Genomic DNA, 18,403 nt, shown 5'->3' on the forward strand with positions numbered 1-18,403 from the left:
AGATGCTCATAAAAGACCTCTTAAAATTGACTGCAGTGGTCCCCAAGACTGCTTAGAGATGGGGAAATTATTCTACTTTGCTCAGCCTGTTTTCTCTTCCATAAAGTGAGTACCTTACTTTATAGGACAGTGGTGAGGATCAAATGAGATAGTGCCTGAAAAGTGCTCAGTAGAGTTCCTGGTACACAGTGAGTTCTTTGTAAAGTTAGCCATTCCTTCTCTGCCTAATGATATTATATCACTGTCCCCAGACTGTGAGTCTGCAGGAACCAGAGCCTTGTCTCTCTTGCTCACTGCTATAGCTAAGCTCCTGGCTAATGTTAGGAGTCTGGTAATTATTTACTGAGTCAATGAGTTCACTCTCCAGCCTTGCTCTGCCCACCAGGCCCTCCAGTGTGACCTAGCTCCTTACCTACGCATTCAGTTTCATTTTCCACCTCTTTCACCCCTTCTTCTTGGCTATGTTCCCTCTTGCCACAGTGCCATTGCACTTGCTATTTCCTCTGCCTAACATAATTTCTCTAGCCTGCTTCCACCTATTGCTTGTCCATTTGCTTTGCTTATTTCTACACATCCTTAGATCTCAGGTCAAATGTCACTTTTGTAAGAAAATGTCCTATACCACTACTAATTTTATATATAGATTAGGATCCCCTTCTATACAGTCTCATTGGTCTCTGAGATTTTCATTTGCACTTTATCACCATTGGGAGTAGTACAGGCATTAATTTCAATCTTACCCTTGTGACCAAAAGCCTGTGAAACTCAGGACTGGGCCTGTCCTATTTATCCCAGGTCCCCATGGCCTGATGCAGAATAGGTCACCAGTAACCCTTGCCCTGTGAATGAGTGACTGCCAACATGCAGTTTATAGAGGAGTCTCTTGTCCCCACTCAAGAATAGGGGATGATCGGGCTCCTTGTTTCATCTTTCCAGTGGAATGAGCTTCTTCTCACAGGTTCTGGTTGGTGAAGGAGAAAAGAGGAGTGAAGAGATCAGACCCTTAATTCCCTTCAAGGCACAACTAGGCCGTGGTCTCACTCAGCCCATCAGACCTCTCCTGGAGAACCCCCTGGGGGTCCTCATTACCAAGGGGGAGCCCACAGAGCCCACAGCCTCAGTGTGTTCCCAGCCCAGTGAGAAGCCAAAACCCTGGCAAAGCTGGGTTCAGGAGAGTGACAGATGCCAGAAGAAGAGGGGGATCAAAGTCCCACTGGAAGACCTGAGGGAGAGTGACCTTCTTAGGGGACCCGCTCAGGGGCATGAGGGGAATCTTCTAGAAGGGAGGATCTTAAGGAAAGTGTAGGCACTCTACCAGTGGAGAAGGAAAGAAAAGGCTATTCCAGGAAGAGGGTGAGTTCCAGAGCAAAGGCAGAGGGGTGGAAAAATCAGGGTGTGTTTGGGAACTGGGTAAAGAAATTGAACTCACAGATAAGAATCAGGAGATGTCTCTGAATGATCACTGCAGCACTACTTACAAGCCATGGGAAGGAAACAACTTAAATGTCCATCCACAAGAGAACGGTTCCGTAACTGTAAACACCACCGTGCTGGCAAATCATACAAAGGTGGATGACACCCAATACTGATAAGGCTGCGCGTCCCTCACAGCCATCTGGAGAGGAAAGGGGTAGTATTTAGTATCCAGTGTTTAGGAAAAGAAGTGTGTGCATGCACTGTGCCTCAGCAGCGGCATGCTAGAGCACTGGGTGTGCCACTGTGTGTGTTGATGAGGACAAAAAGGGAGCTCAGATGCCCCTAACCAAGGAAAAGGACACATGATATGTGGTGGAAGCAGCTATGAGTTTTCCAGAGCTTCCAGAAGTGAGGAGCTAGAGGTCCACAGCATACATGCACGGATCTGAGAAACATCAGATGAGCTGGGAAATGAACATTACAGGACAATAACATTAATGTGAATTAAAAATGCTTACCTAGCTTATCAGTATGAACTAAAACTGAGAATACCCAGCAACCCCAATTCTAGACAAACACACAACAGAAATGCATGCATATGTGTACCCAAAGACACACACATGCACACACACCCACACCACTGTTCATATCTGCACTCTTTGTAATAGTCCCAAATAGCTGGATTAGCTGGAAACCACCATATGTCCGCCCCCAGCAGAACTGTTTCATTGTGGTATAGTCACACAATGAAATATTCTACAGCATTGAGAGTAAGTGACCTACAACCACACGTGGCAATAGAGATGAGTGTCAGGAACAAAATGCTGAATGAAAGAAGTCAGACACAAAACAGCACACACTGTGTGATCCCATTTGTATAAGGTTCAAAAACAAGCCAAACCAATCTGTGGTTTTAGAAGTCAGGTAGTGGTTACCCTTGAGGCAGTGGCTGGAGGGCTGGGAGGGATCTCCTGGGGCTGCTGATGTTCTGTTGCTTGATCTGAGTGCTGGTTACATAGGCTTGTTTAGGTTTTGAAGGTTCACGAACTGTATAGTTAGGACTTGTTCACTCTTCTCTGTGTGTTATACTTCAGCAAGAATTAAAACACTATATCAATACATATAACAATTACTATGCATTTTGCAAGATATTTTAACTAAGGCCATAGGTCGATCAATAAGTATATAACAGTAGAGAGGGTTTCAGTGAGATTAGAAATAAGTGAGGGTGGAGTGGAAAGGAAAAATTATATAAACAAGAGAGGGTCCTTGCAGATTAACTAGGAGAGGACCATGTGCTAAGAACGGAGAGGCGGGACTAATTTAGCCCTTTGTATTTGTCTGCATGAAAACCCAATGCAAAATTTAATTTGGAAAACTAGAGAAATGAAGTATAGTGCTGATGCACCATAGGCTATAGCTGTCAGAAAACAGGAGCAAGATGGAAATATAGTGCAAGTGGGCGGCAGAGGGTTGCACTTGGATACAAAGTCCTCCACCCCACCTTCTTACCCTGCCATGCACACGGTGGTTCTACATCTTTAAATGAGTATCACAGTTGTGAAAAGACACACCCAAACTGGGATTCCAGAGGGAACTGAGACTGGGGGAGGGACATCAAAAAGGAACTGTTGTCTTCCCTGTAATATTTTCATTTTTATTATGAAGAATCTATTCATATTTTTTTCTATTAATGGAATTTAAAATGAATGGATTTCATACTCAAGGTCATAGGAAAGATCAATTCAGAGAGACCTGGAATGTTCTGGACTCGTACTCTCTTTGAGGTTAAGATTTTTTTCTTTTCTTTTCTTTTTTTTTTTTTTATTTATACAAGAGCGGGGGTACAGGTCAGAGGCATGGGAGGGTGAGAGGATTCACCGGAGACAGAGCAGGGGACAGAACAGGCGGACTGACTGAAACACACTGCTGAGGGGAGTAGCGGGCGAGACAGGAGAGGTCTGCCACGCCATGTGGGTATCTCCCTGGCCGTCAGGGAATCGAACCTGCACCGCAGAGGCTGTGGACAGCTTTACAGGGCTGTGCTCAACCCACTGTGCCACTGGGGAGGCCCAAGATTTTTTTTTCTTTCTCAAGACTTTATTGATTGTTTGGGGGATCGGTACACAGATGTTTTAATTTGTACACAATTCCTTATATACTGAAAATCTAAAAAGCCATGTTGTTGTGATTCTTTTCTGAACAGTTATTCCAGAGACTTTTCAGCTTAAAATCTGGAGGAAAATTTTCCTTATTCGGACATCAAGTACCAATATCTTCACATGCTGATAAGCTATTACACTGTAAATTCCACTGATTCACAATTTAGTATCATATACACAACATACTCAAATTTTAATCTCTCACAGCACCTAAACAAAGTAATTAGGAAAACTGGACTGCCACCCCAGAGATGTTACAGCATGCAGGAAATTCTGATAGGAGAACCACGTTCAAGGAATAGTTGCTGATTTTCTTTCTTTCTTTTAGGAAACAATCCTACCAAAATCCAAATGGGAATAGAATTAAATGTCCAGGACATTAAATGCATGACCGTGACTCAAGTATGTTTTTGGTGGGGGATACCATCCCCACCTATGGGATGTTACGAGAATACTGAGGACAGTCAGGCCCTCCTGTATTCAATAGCTCCCTATTTTCTGGTGGTAACTAAAAAGAAAAAAACCTGGCAATGATTTCACCTCTCAAAAGCATTTACACTTAAAAAATGGGATGAGGTGAGTTTCCCTGCTAAAATTTGCATTTACAAAATAATTGATAAAAATATTCCCCTGAAGCCTCCCTGGTGGCGCAGGGTTTAAAATCTCAGTGTTATCAAGCTTTAGACAACCACTGCAGCACGAGTTCAATCCCCACCAAGGAGCTAATCCACATGTCACAGCAGACCTCTCCTGTCCCACCCGCTGCTCCCCTCAGCAGCGTATTTCAGTAGATCCACCTGTTCTGCTCCCCACTCTGTCTCTGGTGAATCCTGTCACCACCCCCCACACCTCTGGCCTACACCCCAGTTTTTGTATGCATAAATAAATAAAATAAATCTTTAAAAAAAGATTTTTCCTTCAGTTCTTGTTTAGCCACTTAGGCCTGCTTTCCCTTTGCTCCTCTTTGCCCTTTTGCTTGCACTGCTTTGTCTAAGATTTCTTCTTTCCTGTTGCCTTTTTGGGCTTTGTTTTCACTTTTGCAGGAGCAGGTTTAGTGACAACCTCTCCCATCTTCTCTCGGGCTCCTCCTTGGCTGATCCCTACCAACTGACCTTCCTCTTGGGCACTGTTGCCTTGGGGCTGGTGTGTGCAGCATGCCTGTGGGCCGTGGAGTGCCTAGAGCATTTGTGAAGCTGCCTGATCTCTGTCAGCTCCTCCTGCCCCCACAGCAGCTGCCCCCCCACCCCAGCAGCAGGGACCCTCAGGGTGTGTGTGTGTGAGGGGAGAATACCCCTACTTAAGATGCTTGAGGTCAAGGCATGGAACCATCTGTTGCCTGATGAAATCGAGGCCTGGGGAGTTGGGGGACAAGTTACCACCTGGTGTCCCCATCTGGCTACATGACCTTGGGAGGGTCTCATCCCCTTTCCAGGCCTCAATGTCCTCATCTACCTAATGGGAATCAGATTTCTGCATTACCCAGGGAAGTGGGAGGATGAAGTGAAGGCACATGAGAATTGCATGAATGTAAGGGATTATTCTCTGGGTCAGAGGAAGAGAGGGGGTGGAGGCCTCCCCTCCACCTGCCAAACCCACCAGGGCACAAAGGAACAGAGGGAGGAAGTAGGGACCACCCAGGAGCGCAAACAGCCCATCTGTGGGACAGGGGCACGTTGTCAGCAGCTGGGAAGCCCAGCCTGGACCGTTCACCTCTCAGAGCCAATGGGGCAGCCACCCAGGCTGCTGGAAAACAGGGAAAATGAGCTGACTTCTCACTGCTCCCAGCCCCCATGAGGCCACAGCCCTGTTACCTCTCCAAGACACCCAGCATCACCCTCCCACCTCCCCACCACCACACACAGATGACTGTACCTTTGTATCTTTTAGTCCATCCTGTCACCATAGCCAGAGGGAGCTTTCACAAAGCAAACCCAATGCCGTCCATCTGTTTGTCCATCCATACTTGCTCAAAACCCTCTGGTAGCTTTGCAGTGGTCAGTGATGTGAGAACAAAATCCAATCCCCTTATCCCAGTCAATAAGGACTGGCATGATCTACCACTCCCATCCTGTGCCTGCGACATAGGGGCAAAGAGCCTGGCTCAGAGAGACTCCACCTTGATTAGAATTCTGGCACATTCATTCATTCACTCATTCATTCATTCATAAAAGTTCATTCATAAAAGTTCATTAAGCAGGTACTGCAGGTCAGGCACTGTACTAGGCATTGTTACTCACCAGTAACAAATGAGACAAAGTTCCCTGCCTTGTGGAACTTTCTTTCTAGCAGGGGGAGATTAACAAAAAATACTAGTAGTAAATGATACAGCATGCTGGAAAGTGACAGATGTCATTAAATAAAGTAAAAAACAGAGCAGAGGAAGTTGATTAGGAGTTCTGGGAGGGTGGCCTCCCTGGTGGCACAAGGGGTTAAGCACAGCACTGTGAAGCTATTTGCAGCCTCTGCAACATGAGTTTGATCCCCGGGCCGGCAGGCCGGGGAGCTGACCCACATGGCACAGCAGACCTCTCCTGTTTTGCCCGCTGCTCCCCTCAGCAGTGCATTTCAGTCAGTCTGCCTGTTCTGTTCCCCATTCTGTCTCTGGTGAATCTTCTCACCCCCACCCACACCTCTGGCCTGTACCCCAGTTCTTGTATGCATAAATAAATCTTAAAAAAAAAAAGGAGTTCTGGGAGAGGAGGAAATTGTACTTTTAAATGAAATGATAAGGGCTGGTAGGTCTCATTGAGAAAGTGACATTTAAGTGACGACCATGGAAGGTGACAGAAAGTAACATGTAGATGTCAGAGGCAAGTGCGTGTGGAGGGGGACAGCCAATGCAGAGGCCCCGATGGGGCTGCACCAGGCTTACTTGAGGAACACCACTGGGAGGCCTCAGAGTAGAGGACACCTTATAGGAGTTTGATTTTGTGGAATGAGATAGGAGGGTTTTGACCATAGAGGAGTGAGGGAGGAGGACGGGGAAGGCGAGGAAGTCCTGTGGGGCTGGAGGCTGTCATGGGTGGCCATTGCATCCTGGCACCCCAGGGGGAGCGCTGGAGTATAAGTCACACCTCAGAGTCATCTACCCACCCCCCTACCATCACCCAGGCAAGAAAGGTGGCCTCTTACAACTCTGATATGATGGCTTACAGCTTGGAGGGACGGTAAGCCCCCCAGGAATCTCCAGCAAACAAAGGCAATCCTACCTAAGAAGCGAAGTGGGTGCTGGTTACTAAACACTCACCCAAGGGGAGCACAAAAACAGCAAAAAAGATGGAGCATTGTTCTTGCCTCCAGTCCCCAGAGACAAAACCCCCAGCAATTACATCCCTTTTGGCCTGGGATCATGGTGACAGACAGGGCTCATCCCCCAGTGTGACCAGGTAGTTTTTCCTGGTTAAGAATAACTTAATAGGGATCAGCTCCACCCCAGGCACAAAGGGATTCACCTTCTACAACGTCAGGACATGTGGCAGCCCAGCCTTCTACGCCTTCTGGGAGGAGGACCTAATTACCTGAACTTAGCTCTGCTCATCATTGAATGCTTTGGACATTAGAAAGTTCTGCTTCCTATTGAGTGCACTCATTCACTCCAGAAACACTGACTGTGCACCAGCGGTGGTTCTGAAGACACAGCAGTAAATTCGACAAGTTCCCCACCCTAAGGAACTCATCACTGGAGAGGGAGATGATTAAAAGAAAAAGATGGGGTGGCAGGTGTCAAAATGGGGAAAGCCCAGGAAACTGTGGGGGTCTCTTGGGGACTCTTGACTCTGGGAAAGAGGTGACACCAAGCTGTAAGTGGGAAATATGTGGTAGCTACATTGGTACAAAGGTTACAAAGATGTGGGAAAAAATTAATTCAGGTTGATGCAGAAGCTCTGAATTTCCACCATGTCTCACCATGCCCACTGCTAAGCCCTGACCCAGCAACCATCCTCTCTTACCTGGATGACTTTGGCATCCACCTCTTGGGTATCCTACAGAAGGAGATGGTGAGAGTCTCCAACACAGGGTCAGGGAAATCAGCAGTCACTAGCTCCTTGCTCTTCTTGGTTGAATGTCAACCTATGGGCTTTAATTCACAGAAATGCCCAATCAGCCCTCACCAATTTGGGTGGGGGCACCTACAGCCCCTTCCATAGCCCTGCATTTTCAATGTTTCCTTCCTTTTTCTGACCTTATCACCTTATGACCTTCTCTCCCTTGCTTGCTCATTCTGCTCCTTTTACACTGGCTTCATTGTTCTTCCAACTTGCCAAAGACTGGTCTTAGGGTCATATTTTTGCATTTCCTCTGCCTGGAATGCTCTTTCCCCAGATGCCCACATCATTCCTCAAATGCCACTTCTTTAAAGAAGTCTTCCCTGGCCACTTTATCTCAAATAGCCCCATCATCATCCCCTTCCACCTTGCCCTGCTCTATTGTTCTCCATAGTACATGTCACCACCAGGCATATGGTTGTTCACATGTTTATTTTCTGTCTCTCTCACCAGACTGAAAGACTGGTGCCAGGACCATTTCTGGTATTGCTCATGGTCTATTACACAGCCAGGAGAGTCAATAAATATTTGTGAAATAAATGATTCTTAAACATAAGTGGTTCTGCAAGGAGTCCTTCCAAGTCTGTCTATCTCAAAGTCTTGCATATGACCTGCCCCCACAACATTTCCAGAGGCCCAGGAGCCCTTCAAGAGCCAGTCACAGCCAAAGAGCTGCCAACAAGGGAGCTTCCCTCAGCCTTTCCCCATCTAGGCCCATCTGGCAGTGCCATCCTGGTCCAGCCCTCTTTGGCCCCCAAGGTGGAAGAAGCCCAGTTCTGGAGTCCAGGTTCCAGGAATGCCTGGTGATCCCAGTTTCTCCTTGACAATGTTCCCCTTTCCTTCACAGGGCCTGTGCCTGCATTTCTGAACCAGAAGGTATTTACACAAAACATCCTGGGTTTGGCAACAAATTCACCCTTCATGAGGAATCCTTAATGAATCTCTTTCTTTCCCCATTCCAGGAGGCTGCAAGGAAAATTAGCTCTGTCTCTGGCTAATGTTGTTGAAGGCAGCCAAAGCCCAGTCTAAGAGAGAGTGCTTAAAAAAGAGAGCGAGAGAGGAGGGTCACAATCTGGATCTGGAGACAGCTGTGGTGTAGAGACCACAGAGCCTCTAGACCCACGTGGGCTCCTGGTTTGCAGTGTGACAAAGCATTGCCCTTCCTCTGGCCTCAGGTTCTCCCTGTGAAATGGGGCAGTAATAGGCCACCTGAACAAAGATCGTTGTGGAATCCAAGTAAGGCAAGGGGAGTGAAAAGGCTTGGACTTGCAGTCAAAAGCGGAGAATAAAAAGTGGAGTCTGGGAGACAAGCTTAAAAATAAATCCTACCACCTTCCCATCCTGAGGAGAGACAATGAGTGGTACTTTCATTCACCCCATTTTATTATTTTTAATTTTTAAAAAAGATTTATTTATTTATGCATACAAGAATTGGGGTACAGGCCAAGGGTGGGGGGGTGAGAGGATTCACCAGAGACAGAGGGGGGAGCAGAACAGGCAGATCTACTGAAATACACTGCTGAGGGGAGTAGTGGGTGAGACAGTAGAGGTCTGCTGCACCATGAGGGTCACCTTCCTGGCTCAGGATCAACTCACGCTGTAGTGGCTTTGGATAGCTTCATAGCACTGCATCTTAACTCTTTGCATCACCAGGGAAGCCCCTCACCCCCATTTTATAAACAGAAGCTAAATGTCTCAGCAATTACATCTAAGTCACAACAACACATGGATCTCCTTGGTGTTCCTCAAACAGGGGACGATTTCTATTTCTTCACAGCCCTTGTCAAGGCCTGCCAGAGTAAAATGGACCTTTGAACTCAAATGCCTGCATTAGGGGCACCAAGCAGCAGAAAATCCAGGGTCCTCTGAATGGGGGTACTGAATCTGTGTGTGCCGAATACCCCTAGGGAAAAATATCTATGGAGAAAAAAGATACAGGAAAAAAAAGTGGACCCATGTGATTCAAATACGTATTATTCAAGGGTCAACTGTTTAGTCATTAATTGTTGGTATTTCCCACTAGGATGGACTTGCATGAGGCCAGGGACTTTGTTTTACTCACTGCGGCATCCTCAGCACCGAAAACCGGCACATAAGTTGCTCAGAGTGGTGGCGCAGGGGTTAAAGACAGTGCTTTCAAGCTGTTACTAGCCACCGCAGCACCAGTTCGATCCCCGGCCAGGGAGCTACCCACATGGTGCGGCAGACCTGTCCTGCCTCGCCCGCTGCTCCCCTCAGCAGTGTATTTCAGTCAGTCTGTCTATTCTGCTCCCCACTCTGTCTCTGGTGAATCCTCTCACCCCCCACACGTCTGGCCTGTACCCCAGTTCTTGTGTGAATAAATAAATCTTAATTAAAAAAAAAAAAAAATATATACGACCCTAGGGAGGTACCGCTAGGAGGCAGCGCCCAGACTGTGTTCCCCGGGTCCTGCAGGGGGCGCGCCAGCCCAGCCCCGAGGCGAGGCTCCGCCTCCCACCCCTCTACGTTGAAGTAAGCGCGTCACGTTCTTTAAGTCGAGCATGCGCGCTGGGAACCCTGTTAGGGCGGCGCATGCGCATGCAAGAGGGCTCCGAGCTGGGCCTGCTCCGAGCTGGAGCGGGTGGGAGCGGGCCCGCTGGGCACCATGCTGTCACCCGAGGCCGAGCGGGTGATGCGCTACCTGGTGGAGGTTGAGGAGCTCGCGGAGGAGGTGCTGGCCAACAAGCGACAGGTGGGAGGCCCTGCGGCGGCGCACCGGCCGGGTTGGGAGCCTGGGTCTGGCGTGTGCGCCCTGGGGAGGTGCGCAGGGCCGGGATCTGGCCCCGGCACCGGCCCGCTGTGCGTGGACCGGGGCTGGAGATCGACCGGCTCCGACGCGGACGGGCGGCCGCTGTGCAGTAATGTTCAGGGCGAAACGCTTGGCACAGCCCCACGCTTCCGTCGTTTCTATTTGGCGCCTGTTAAGTGAGCGCCCGCTGGGTGCTGGGCATCCCCATTCGCCTCTGTCCCTTACCGTGCCCTGCGACTCCGAACCCATTTCACAGCGCAGTTCCTGGGTCCCCTTATGGGCCAGGGGTGCACAGCTCGGGTCAAGACCCCGAGGGAGACGAGGAGCAGAACAGACGCCTGAGTGGTATTCTGATTAGTCAGGGGTGGGGACGCTGAAGGAAGACGAGTCCCACATTCCTGCACAGGAATTTGGGTCCAGTTTTAGTTTAAACGTTTGAAAGGAGCTCATGGGGGAAGGGAGCTGGAGATGATGCAATTGAATTTAGGTTTTTAAAAGGTAGTTAACTGCTGCGTGGAGCACAGAATATAGAGGGGTGGGCTAGGAGCTGGTGGGGTCATTGTCATGGTCCAGGTGAGAAACTGGTTTGAACCAGGGTCTTGGTGATGGAGACAAGTGAGTGGGTCAAATGTATTTTGGAGATGGACTCAGTGGGCCTTGATAATGTTTACATATGAGGTGAGGAAGTAGTAGAGCCAAGAATGACTCCTGACACCTCATCTCCAGTTAGATCAATTGAATGGTTCATTTACTGAATAGGGGAAGAGCCCATTAAAGAAAACACTGCATCCGGGTGGCTGGGCAATACTGTTAATAGTTTAGCAAGTAATAACTGGGTGTCAGGTATGTGTAAACACATTTAGTTCTAGGTGCAATAATTTGTGAGACTCACATTTCTATTTTTCAGAGGAGCAGGTAGGGAGGTGAAATGAAACAGCTCAGTGAGGGCAGAATTCACACCTGGGCATTTGGGCTCCAGAGCCAGCACTTTTAAGCGCTTTCTGCAGTGCTACCTGTTTCCTCAGATGCTGCTGTGCAGTTATCACCATCTTGGTGCCCCCAACCCTGCTCTACCAGATTAGTATTGTTGGGTTTCTCATGATAAAAGGCCAGAATCAGTGGAGTTCTCCACTCTCCTGGTGATGGTGAAATTCTCTAAAGCTTGAGAACTAGTCTTCCAGGGGGCAAGAAAAGCATACATTTACCAGCACCTTCTCTGAGGGGAAACACCTACACAAAACATTGTCTCTCAGGACCAGGAAGTTGAGTGGGGAAAGAAATAAGACATGTATCAGTCCATTTTAGGCAAGATGTTGCAAGTAACCCAGGAATGCTGCTCTTAGTTAGGTTTTAATAGCCCTTGTTCCTGTTGAGAGGTGACAGGTTGGGGCAGGAGGTAGCTGAGTTTCCTCCTGGCCTGTGCTTTTCAGATCGTGGACCTGGACACCAAAAGGAACCAGAACCGGGAGGGCCTGCGAGCCCTGCAGAAGGATCTCAGCTTTTCTGGTAAGTCAAGACTTCTTCATTGCAACCCTGGAGGCCTGTTCAGTTTTCCATCTAAGGTCTTCACCTTGCCCCTGCATAGTGACCAGGCAGGAGGCCACAGGTGTGACACAGCCTGGGGGCGGGGGCGGGGAGTAGTGGTGGGGGGGGAATGTTGGCCTGACACCAGGATTAGTGTGTTTTCACACAGTAATGACTCAGGATTTCAATGGTGCCTCATTGACAAGTCATTAGCTGCTGGCTCACCAGTAATGGCACTAGGAAATGCTGGGCTCTACAAATGAATAAGGCAACAAATGCATAATTAAAAATTGTGAGAAAGCTGAAGAAAGAATTGGACATGGGCAGGAGAAGGGGGCAGGCAAGGGACTGGTGAGGGGCCGTCATCATGGTCTGGAGCCTCTTCAGATGAAACTAAGTGGTTATGACAGGGTAAGCAAGCGGAGAGAAGCATGGCATGAGGTTGGAGAGGTGGGTAGAGGTCTGGCCATAATGAAGGGCCTTGGGGATTGAGTGGAGAAGTTTAAGTTTTGTTTAAAGTACACTGGAAAGTCTAAAACTTCCCAGTTGCTTCTCATCACCAGAGTAAAATCTGGACTCCCACATAATCTGACTCCTTGAATTCTCCAGCATCATCCCCTACCTCATCGCCTCCATCCACACTGGTCTCCTTACTGCATCTAACACCCCGAGCATATTGATTTTTGTTGTTCCTGTTTCCACTGTTGGACTTGCTCTTTCCCCAGATGTCTGAGGGGCTCACACCCTTACTTTCTTTGGGTCTTGGGCCAGATGTCATATAATCAATGAGGCCTTCTCAGACTTAGTATAAGTAACCAGTCCCTTCCCTACTCAGGCATTCCCTTATCCCCCCTCCCTTAGCCTGCTTGATTTTTCTCTATAGTACTTGGACTTGTTACGGTTAGACAAATAGTATCTTTTTTTTTTACTCCCTTTCTCCAAGGTAACAAGTTCTCTCAGAGCAGGAACTCTGTTTTACTCTGCTGTGTTCTCAGCATTTAACAATTCCTGGCAGACAGTAGATGTTAATAGATACTTGTTAAAGGAATAACCATTTACCATTTCAGAAGATGTGATGGTTTGCTTCGGGAACATGTTTATCAAGATGCCCCACCCTCAGACGAAGGAAATGATTGAGAAAGGTAAGGCCTCTAGAGGTGAGTCAGGTACACAGCTGCCTTGCCTCTTTTAACCTGCAGGCTCTTTTAACCTACAATCGAGAGTCAGATTTTGGGCAGCTTCATGAGAGGTAGCCAAGGGTTAATACTGCTTGGGGTTTAGTTACTGTTCTGCCACTGGTATTTTGTCATTTCTAAAAGGGAGACACATCTATGTAGCACAGTTGTTGTGAAGTTGAAATGCAACAGTATTTGTGCCAGGTGGAGTGCTTGTTTCTTGGTGGATTGAATTGGGCCACACAAAACAAAACACAGAAAACCGAACAATTTGAGGCTGAGGGAAGTGGAGTTTTGGTTTGCTCAGATAAGAAGTCACTGGCATGACTGAGGGCAGCGTCATCTTAGCGTGTCCTCGTGGTAGTTTAGCAGCACTGCAGGCCTCATAGCCAACATACCAGGCTTAGTCCACAGATGACCTTGCCTTCTATTTTGGAAACCAGGCCATTTTCCTCAGCCACTTCTGACATCTTATTGGCCAGAGCTTAGTCACATGACCATCCATAGCTACATGCGAGCTCGGCAGAGTGAGCTTTTACTTTCACACACTTTGGGCAGCTGGACAGGTTGAAATGGAAGTTTGGGAGGCGTGAACCTCTAGGGTCTGTCGCAGCACGGACACTCCACATGTTACTCACTTCTTTATAAGCCTACCCAGGGGCTCTTTGGAGAAGCATCATGAAGGCAAAAAAGTCAGGCAACCTGAGGGCCCTCAGGAAAAGGGCAGGTTATACATATTTTTATCCTCCCCAACCTTGAAAATGGATGGGCCAAGAGGACTAGCAAAGTTGTCTTGGTCCTTGAAGACAGGGTGTTTCTATACTTGTTGAAATCTAAATGCAGGCAAAGAAAACTGATTCAGCTTGGAGGAGCAGTTTCCAGAGTCCTGTTGAAAAACATGCCTAATGTAATGGTTAGAAAGTCAAGAGCTCTCGTACTTGGGTGGCAGAGGCAGCTCAGGCTAAGCTTTCAGAGTAGGTCACTTGCTTGAGTTCAGGATCTGGTCCTCAGCATTGTTGACTCACAAATGTGGTCCTGTCTCTGTACCTAGAGGAGTTCTGGGACACCATCATCCCTGGCATCGATGCAGGGAGATCTCGTGAGAGATTGGGGTTACTCATTGCCCAGGCCAGAAGCCTCAGCTGGTCAGGGCTTTACCCCCACAGGAAGAATGGTGAACCAGCCAGAATGTCACCATGAACAGGTAGAAATGGAGCAGGTATAGTTAGCTGGGTGACATTTGCTTGAAGCCTTGACAGCTGCCTCTGTCAGCCTCCATGCCTCATTATGTGATTTGCCTTCAGGTGTGACCCATCCGAGCAACCTAACCTTCCTGTTCACTGTGGTTTCTTAGGTTAAGCTTGAGCATTGGGCTTGCCCATTGATTATGTCACCTAGAAGCTCCTCACCTTGGAGGACTTGGGTTTGTAAAATTCCTCAACCACCCATTTTCCCACCATCTTAAGGTGGACTAGATCTAGATTAATTTTGGTCTTATGCTCTTATATTTGAATTTAACATAATTTCATTATGAGAGGGTGACCCAAAATCCTGATATATTGTCTTTCCCAATGGCGGTCTATCCCTTGGTGCTTTGCATAAACAAGTTGAGTGAACTGAGTCAGAGATTGGTGTGCTCACCCTATACTGGACTCGTTCCGTGATTTTGGGTTGGTCAGATGCCTTCTCAAGCCTTCAATCTTCATTTGGTCTCTGAAGTTCCCTTTTCCTTTCTAAATGCTGAGATTCTCTTGCTCTCAAGAGACTGGCATCTCAGACTCCCTTTGGGTAAAACATGTAGTATAACCTCGTCCTCTCCTTGCCTCCCTCATTTCAGATCAGGATCATCTGGATAAAGAAATAGAGAAACTGCGGAAACAACTTAAAGTGAAGGTCAACCGTCTCTTTGAAGCCCAAGGTACTGGCTTGGGAGGGGAACTAAAAACCTGGAGGGGAGTGAGCCATCAACACAGATTTTGATGGACGGGGGTGAGAAGTGTTCCCAGGTGGGCAGTAGCCTGGACAGGCTATGAGTGGCACTGAAGCTGTAGGCAGCTTTGTCTGTAGCCTCCCAGAGATGGAAAGGACAAGAAGGTTTGTGGGGTCTTAATCTTGTCCTGAGTTCTTTCCCAGATACCAGTTACAGCTCAGGGTAGCGCACATCTCCTAGGACATGGTATAGGGGTCACGATGGCTCTGTCTGGGGTCTCAGAAGGCCTCAGGAAGTCTGTCAAGGTCAGGTCAAGGACTGGATTTCTGGGTAAACTTCTGGATTGGTCACAGGACTGGCAGGAATCTGGAGGTTTCTGCGCGGTAGAGTTCTGAATCAGCCTTGGCTGCTGCCTCTATCAGCCTCCACGCCTCATAATGTGACTGCAGGTTCTTGACCACTCAGGAGCAGTCCATGTGCCTCGCCCAAAGCCTTGCAGCTCGAGGTCTTCCCCATCACCTCAGGGCCAAGAGTTTGGCACCATGAATGCGCTATAAGCCCCTTTTGCAGTCTTGACGCCAGGACGATGAAGGAGGTTGGACAGCAGAGAGCTCATCTTGCTAACGAATTGTCTTCTCTCCATAGGCAAACCAGAACTGAAAGGTTTTAACCTGACGCCCCTCAACCAGGATGAGCTTAAGGCCCTCAAGGTCATTTTGAAAGGATGATTTTCAAGAACCAAGATGGGGACCTAAGACCATCAATCCCTTCCCCAGGGTTATGGAGGACCCTGGACTCTCCAAACTTGAAACCTAAAAGGACAGAATCAACCCTGCAAGGGGACATGCATCAGGAATGGGCCATGGCTCCAGTATGAAGCCTCTTTGTCTGTAGTGCTTGGCTGCTCTGAGACGGCAGGAAGGAACCCTCAGCCTGCCAGTGTCCGCTGGGCTTGACCACTGGGCCGGGTGGACACAAGACCCATTGACAGCCCCCGGTATCCACCAGTGGGTGGGTGGTGGCAGTGGGGGTGTGAGAATGAACATAGCAGCACTTCTGACAATGGCCCGCTGTCCAGATGGGACACGGCAGTGAAGAAGGGCAAGGGAAGAGTGGGAGCTTCATTCCAGCATTCCTCTCAGACAGGGAGACATTTCCAAGCCGTGTGTGTAACAGAATTGGAAGAAAACAAAGCGCACGAGTGGTTTCTGAAGGAAGGACTGAACCCTGTGCTTTGTGGTTCACCACAGCCATCCACTCCCTTCCCCTCACACACACACACTGCCTCCCTTTGGCCCTTGTTTCCAGTTTGTGCCCCAGGACAGAGTCCAGAGTGGGTGCTGCTTATCAGCGCTGTGTGCCTGCTCTTTTAGTCAGGAAGGCCTTGCAGCGTCCTGAACTGGTGGTGGGTGAGGAGCTGCCCCCGAACATTCATGTGCATCCAGGGTGCCCTTCTCCTGCCTCTGAAGCAGGGCCTGGGCCAGCATCTCCCGTCTACCTCCAGGGGTCTCGGGTCCCATTGAGAACGTGCCGCGAGGGCAATGCAGCGTCTTTCCTGTTCACTAAATAAATGTTGCTCAATAAATGTTACCCGGATGAATGAGTAGCATCTTCTGATCTTTACCTCACTCGGTCCTTGATCGAGGACACCCTGTGCCCTTAGGATACCACCTCTGAAGGGGCAGTGGTTCTTGTCTTGAAATGATACAGATTAGACAGCAAGCGTTAAGATGGGGAGGGCACACCTCACATGTCTCCTCCACTCGGCTGCAGCTGGTAACTATGGAAAGACCCACCGCTGTGATCAGAACTTGTGTTTTCTTGAAGAACTAGAGACTTGAATTTTTAAGTTGAATCTTTTGCTTTTTAAATATTGTTAGTTCAGGAAGTATTTGAAACTTGGGTGTTGAACAAACTAAATTACCTTACATAAACTTCCATAAGTTTGCATCCTCTGCAACTTTGTTGTTGCTTTTAAATAGAAATTACTGTGTTTGCCCCACAGTGATGCTAAGACACAGGGAGGTTGGATTGGAAAGTGAAGTCCATCCTCTGTAGACAAGTGGGATTGGTGGCTCCAGATAGTGGAGTACTACATAGCTGTGATCAAGACCAGGGAGCTTTGCTGACTTGGGACAAGCTCCACAATCCATGAAGTGAGAAAAGCAAGATATAGCAGGACTCTAGTTAAGCTGCTGCTTATGTGCAAACACGTTTCCCTGGGGCAGGCTGCACAAGGGGAGGAGGAAGGGATACATTGCTTTTACATCGCATGTTTTCAGAGAGTTGTGAACTGCACTTTGGTAGCTGCTGTCTGGTGTGACGGCCTGGCCTCCACCTGACCATGTGCCTGCTTGTCTGGCAGAGTGAATACTGGGCTAAAGAAGAGCCAGACTTTCTCCTGGAAACCTGGGGCCTGTGGACTTGCATCAGTCATAGAAATGGAGGGATGTTCCTCTGCTCCAGAGTCAGGAGGCCCAGAGTAACCTCACTCCTGACCACCCCCAAGGCTGGCTTGTTCACTTCGTGGGGTTGCCAGTGTGTCCTGTCTAAAAGCTTTCCCCTTCCCTGGCTTCACTCACTGGTGGAATATAAGGAAACTGATGAAAGGGTCAGGAAAAAGACAAAACTTGCTGGCAAACCATAAGCTGAGGTTCACAGCGGGAGGAGGAAAAAGGGTCAAAAGGGGAGGAAAGAGCACAAGGGACTGAGGTGGGAGAGCTACAGGGACTACACATACTGTGCAAAATGAACAACTATGTAAAAATTAAAAAGCCTTTCCCTTCCCTAGGCAGTTACATTCTGCTACTTGCAGCCAAAACAGCAACCAGAAACCTGTCCTGAAGCTGTGGGGGTGGAGGGAGGGAGCTGTCTGGGGTCCAGTGGTTGGTCCCCCAAGGAGCAGCCAATCCGCTCTTGTTGCAGGTCCTCTTAAACCAAGAGGAGACCTAGGAATGCGGGGAAATGCAGATGTTTTTACTGGTACGCAACTTTCCAAGCCATCTCCTTGCCTGCCAGCCCAAAACTTTCTGATTTAAAAAGCTCAGCCCCAAGCCTCCAGGAGGAAGGCCCCGAGAGGCATCCATGTCATTCAGGGCACCTTATAGAGACACTCACTACGCAGCTCTGCCTTGGTCCTTACCCTGTCCATCTGGAAAACGGGGAGTTTTCAGCGGTCAGAAGAACTGGCCCCTGGTTTTCAGCAGTCAGAAGAACTCGAGTTCCCCTGATGTGTAAAGTCAGGGCAATGCAAGGAAGGAGGCATGCATTAGGGCTCAGCCCTCACCTAGGCCCCCAATAAACAGAACCTATAACTGCTTGCTTAAGATAAGTTCCCTGGACGCTGAAGCCTGCTCCTGAAGAAACCATTCAGCACTGAC

At 48.4% G+C, this 18,403-nt stretch overlaps 1 protein-coding gene across 1 annotated transcript; it reads left to right on the plus strand.

Annotated features, from left to right (window-relative positions):
• The first annotated feature begins 10,166 nt into the window (after nucleotides 1-10,166).
• PDRG1 (p53 and DNA damage regulated 1) lies at nucleotides 10,167-16,832 on the plus strand. Its single transcript, XM_037497237.2, has 5 exons — nucleotides 10,167-10,337; nucleotides 11,825-11,900; nucleotides 12,986-13,060; nucleotides 14,931-15,011; nucleotides 15,669-16,832. Exons 1-5 carry the CDS (start codon nucleotides 10,251-10,253, stop codon nucleotides 15,749-15,751), a joined length of 402 nt encoding a protein of 133 aa, XP_037353134.1. The 5' UTR covers nucleotides 10,167-10,250; the 3' UTR covers nucleotides 15,752-16,832.
• Nucleotides 16,833-18,403: the final 1,571 nt, after the last annotated feature.

This window comes from Talpa occidentalis, unplaced genomic scaffold, assembly GCF_014898055.3.
Source record: "Talpa occidentalis isolate TD23 unplaced genomic scaffold, MPIMG_talOcc4v2.1 talOcc4.10, whole genome shotgun sequence".
Classification (NCBI taxonomy): domain Eukaryota; kingdom Metazoa; phylum Chordata; class Mammalia; order Eulipotyphla; family Talpidae; genus Talpa; species Talpa occidentalis.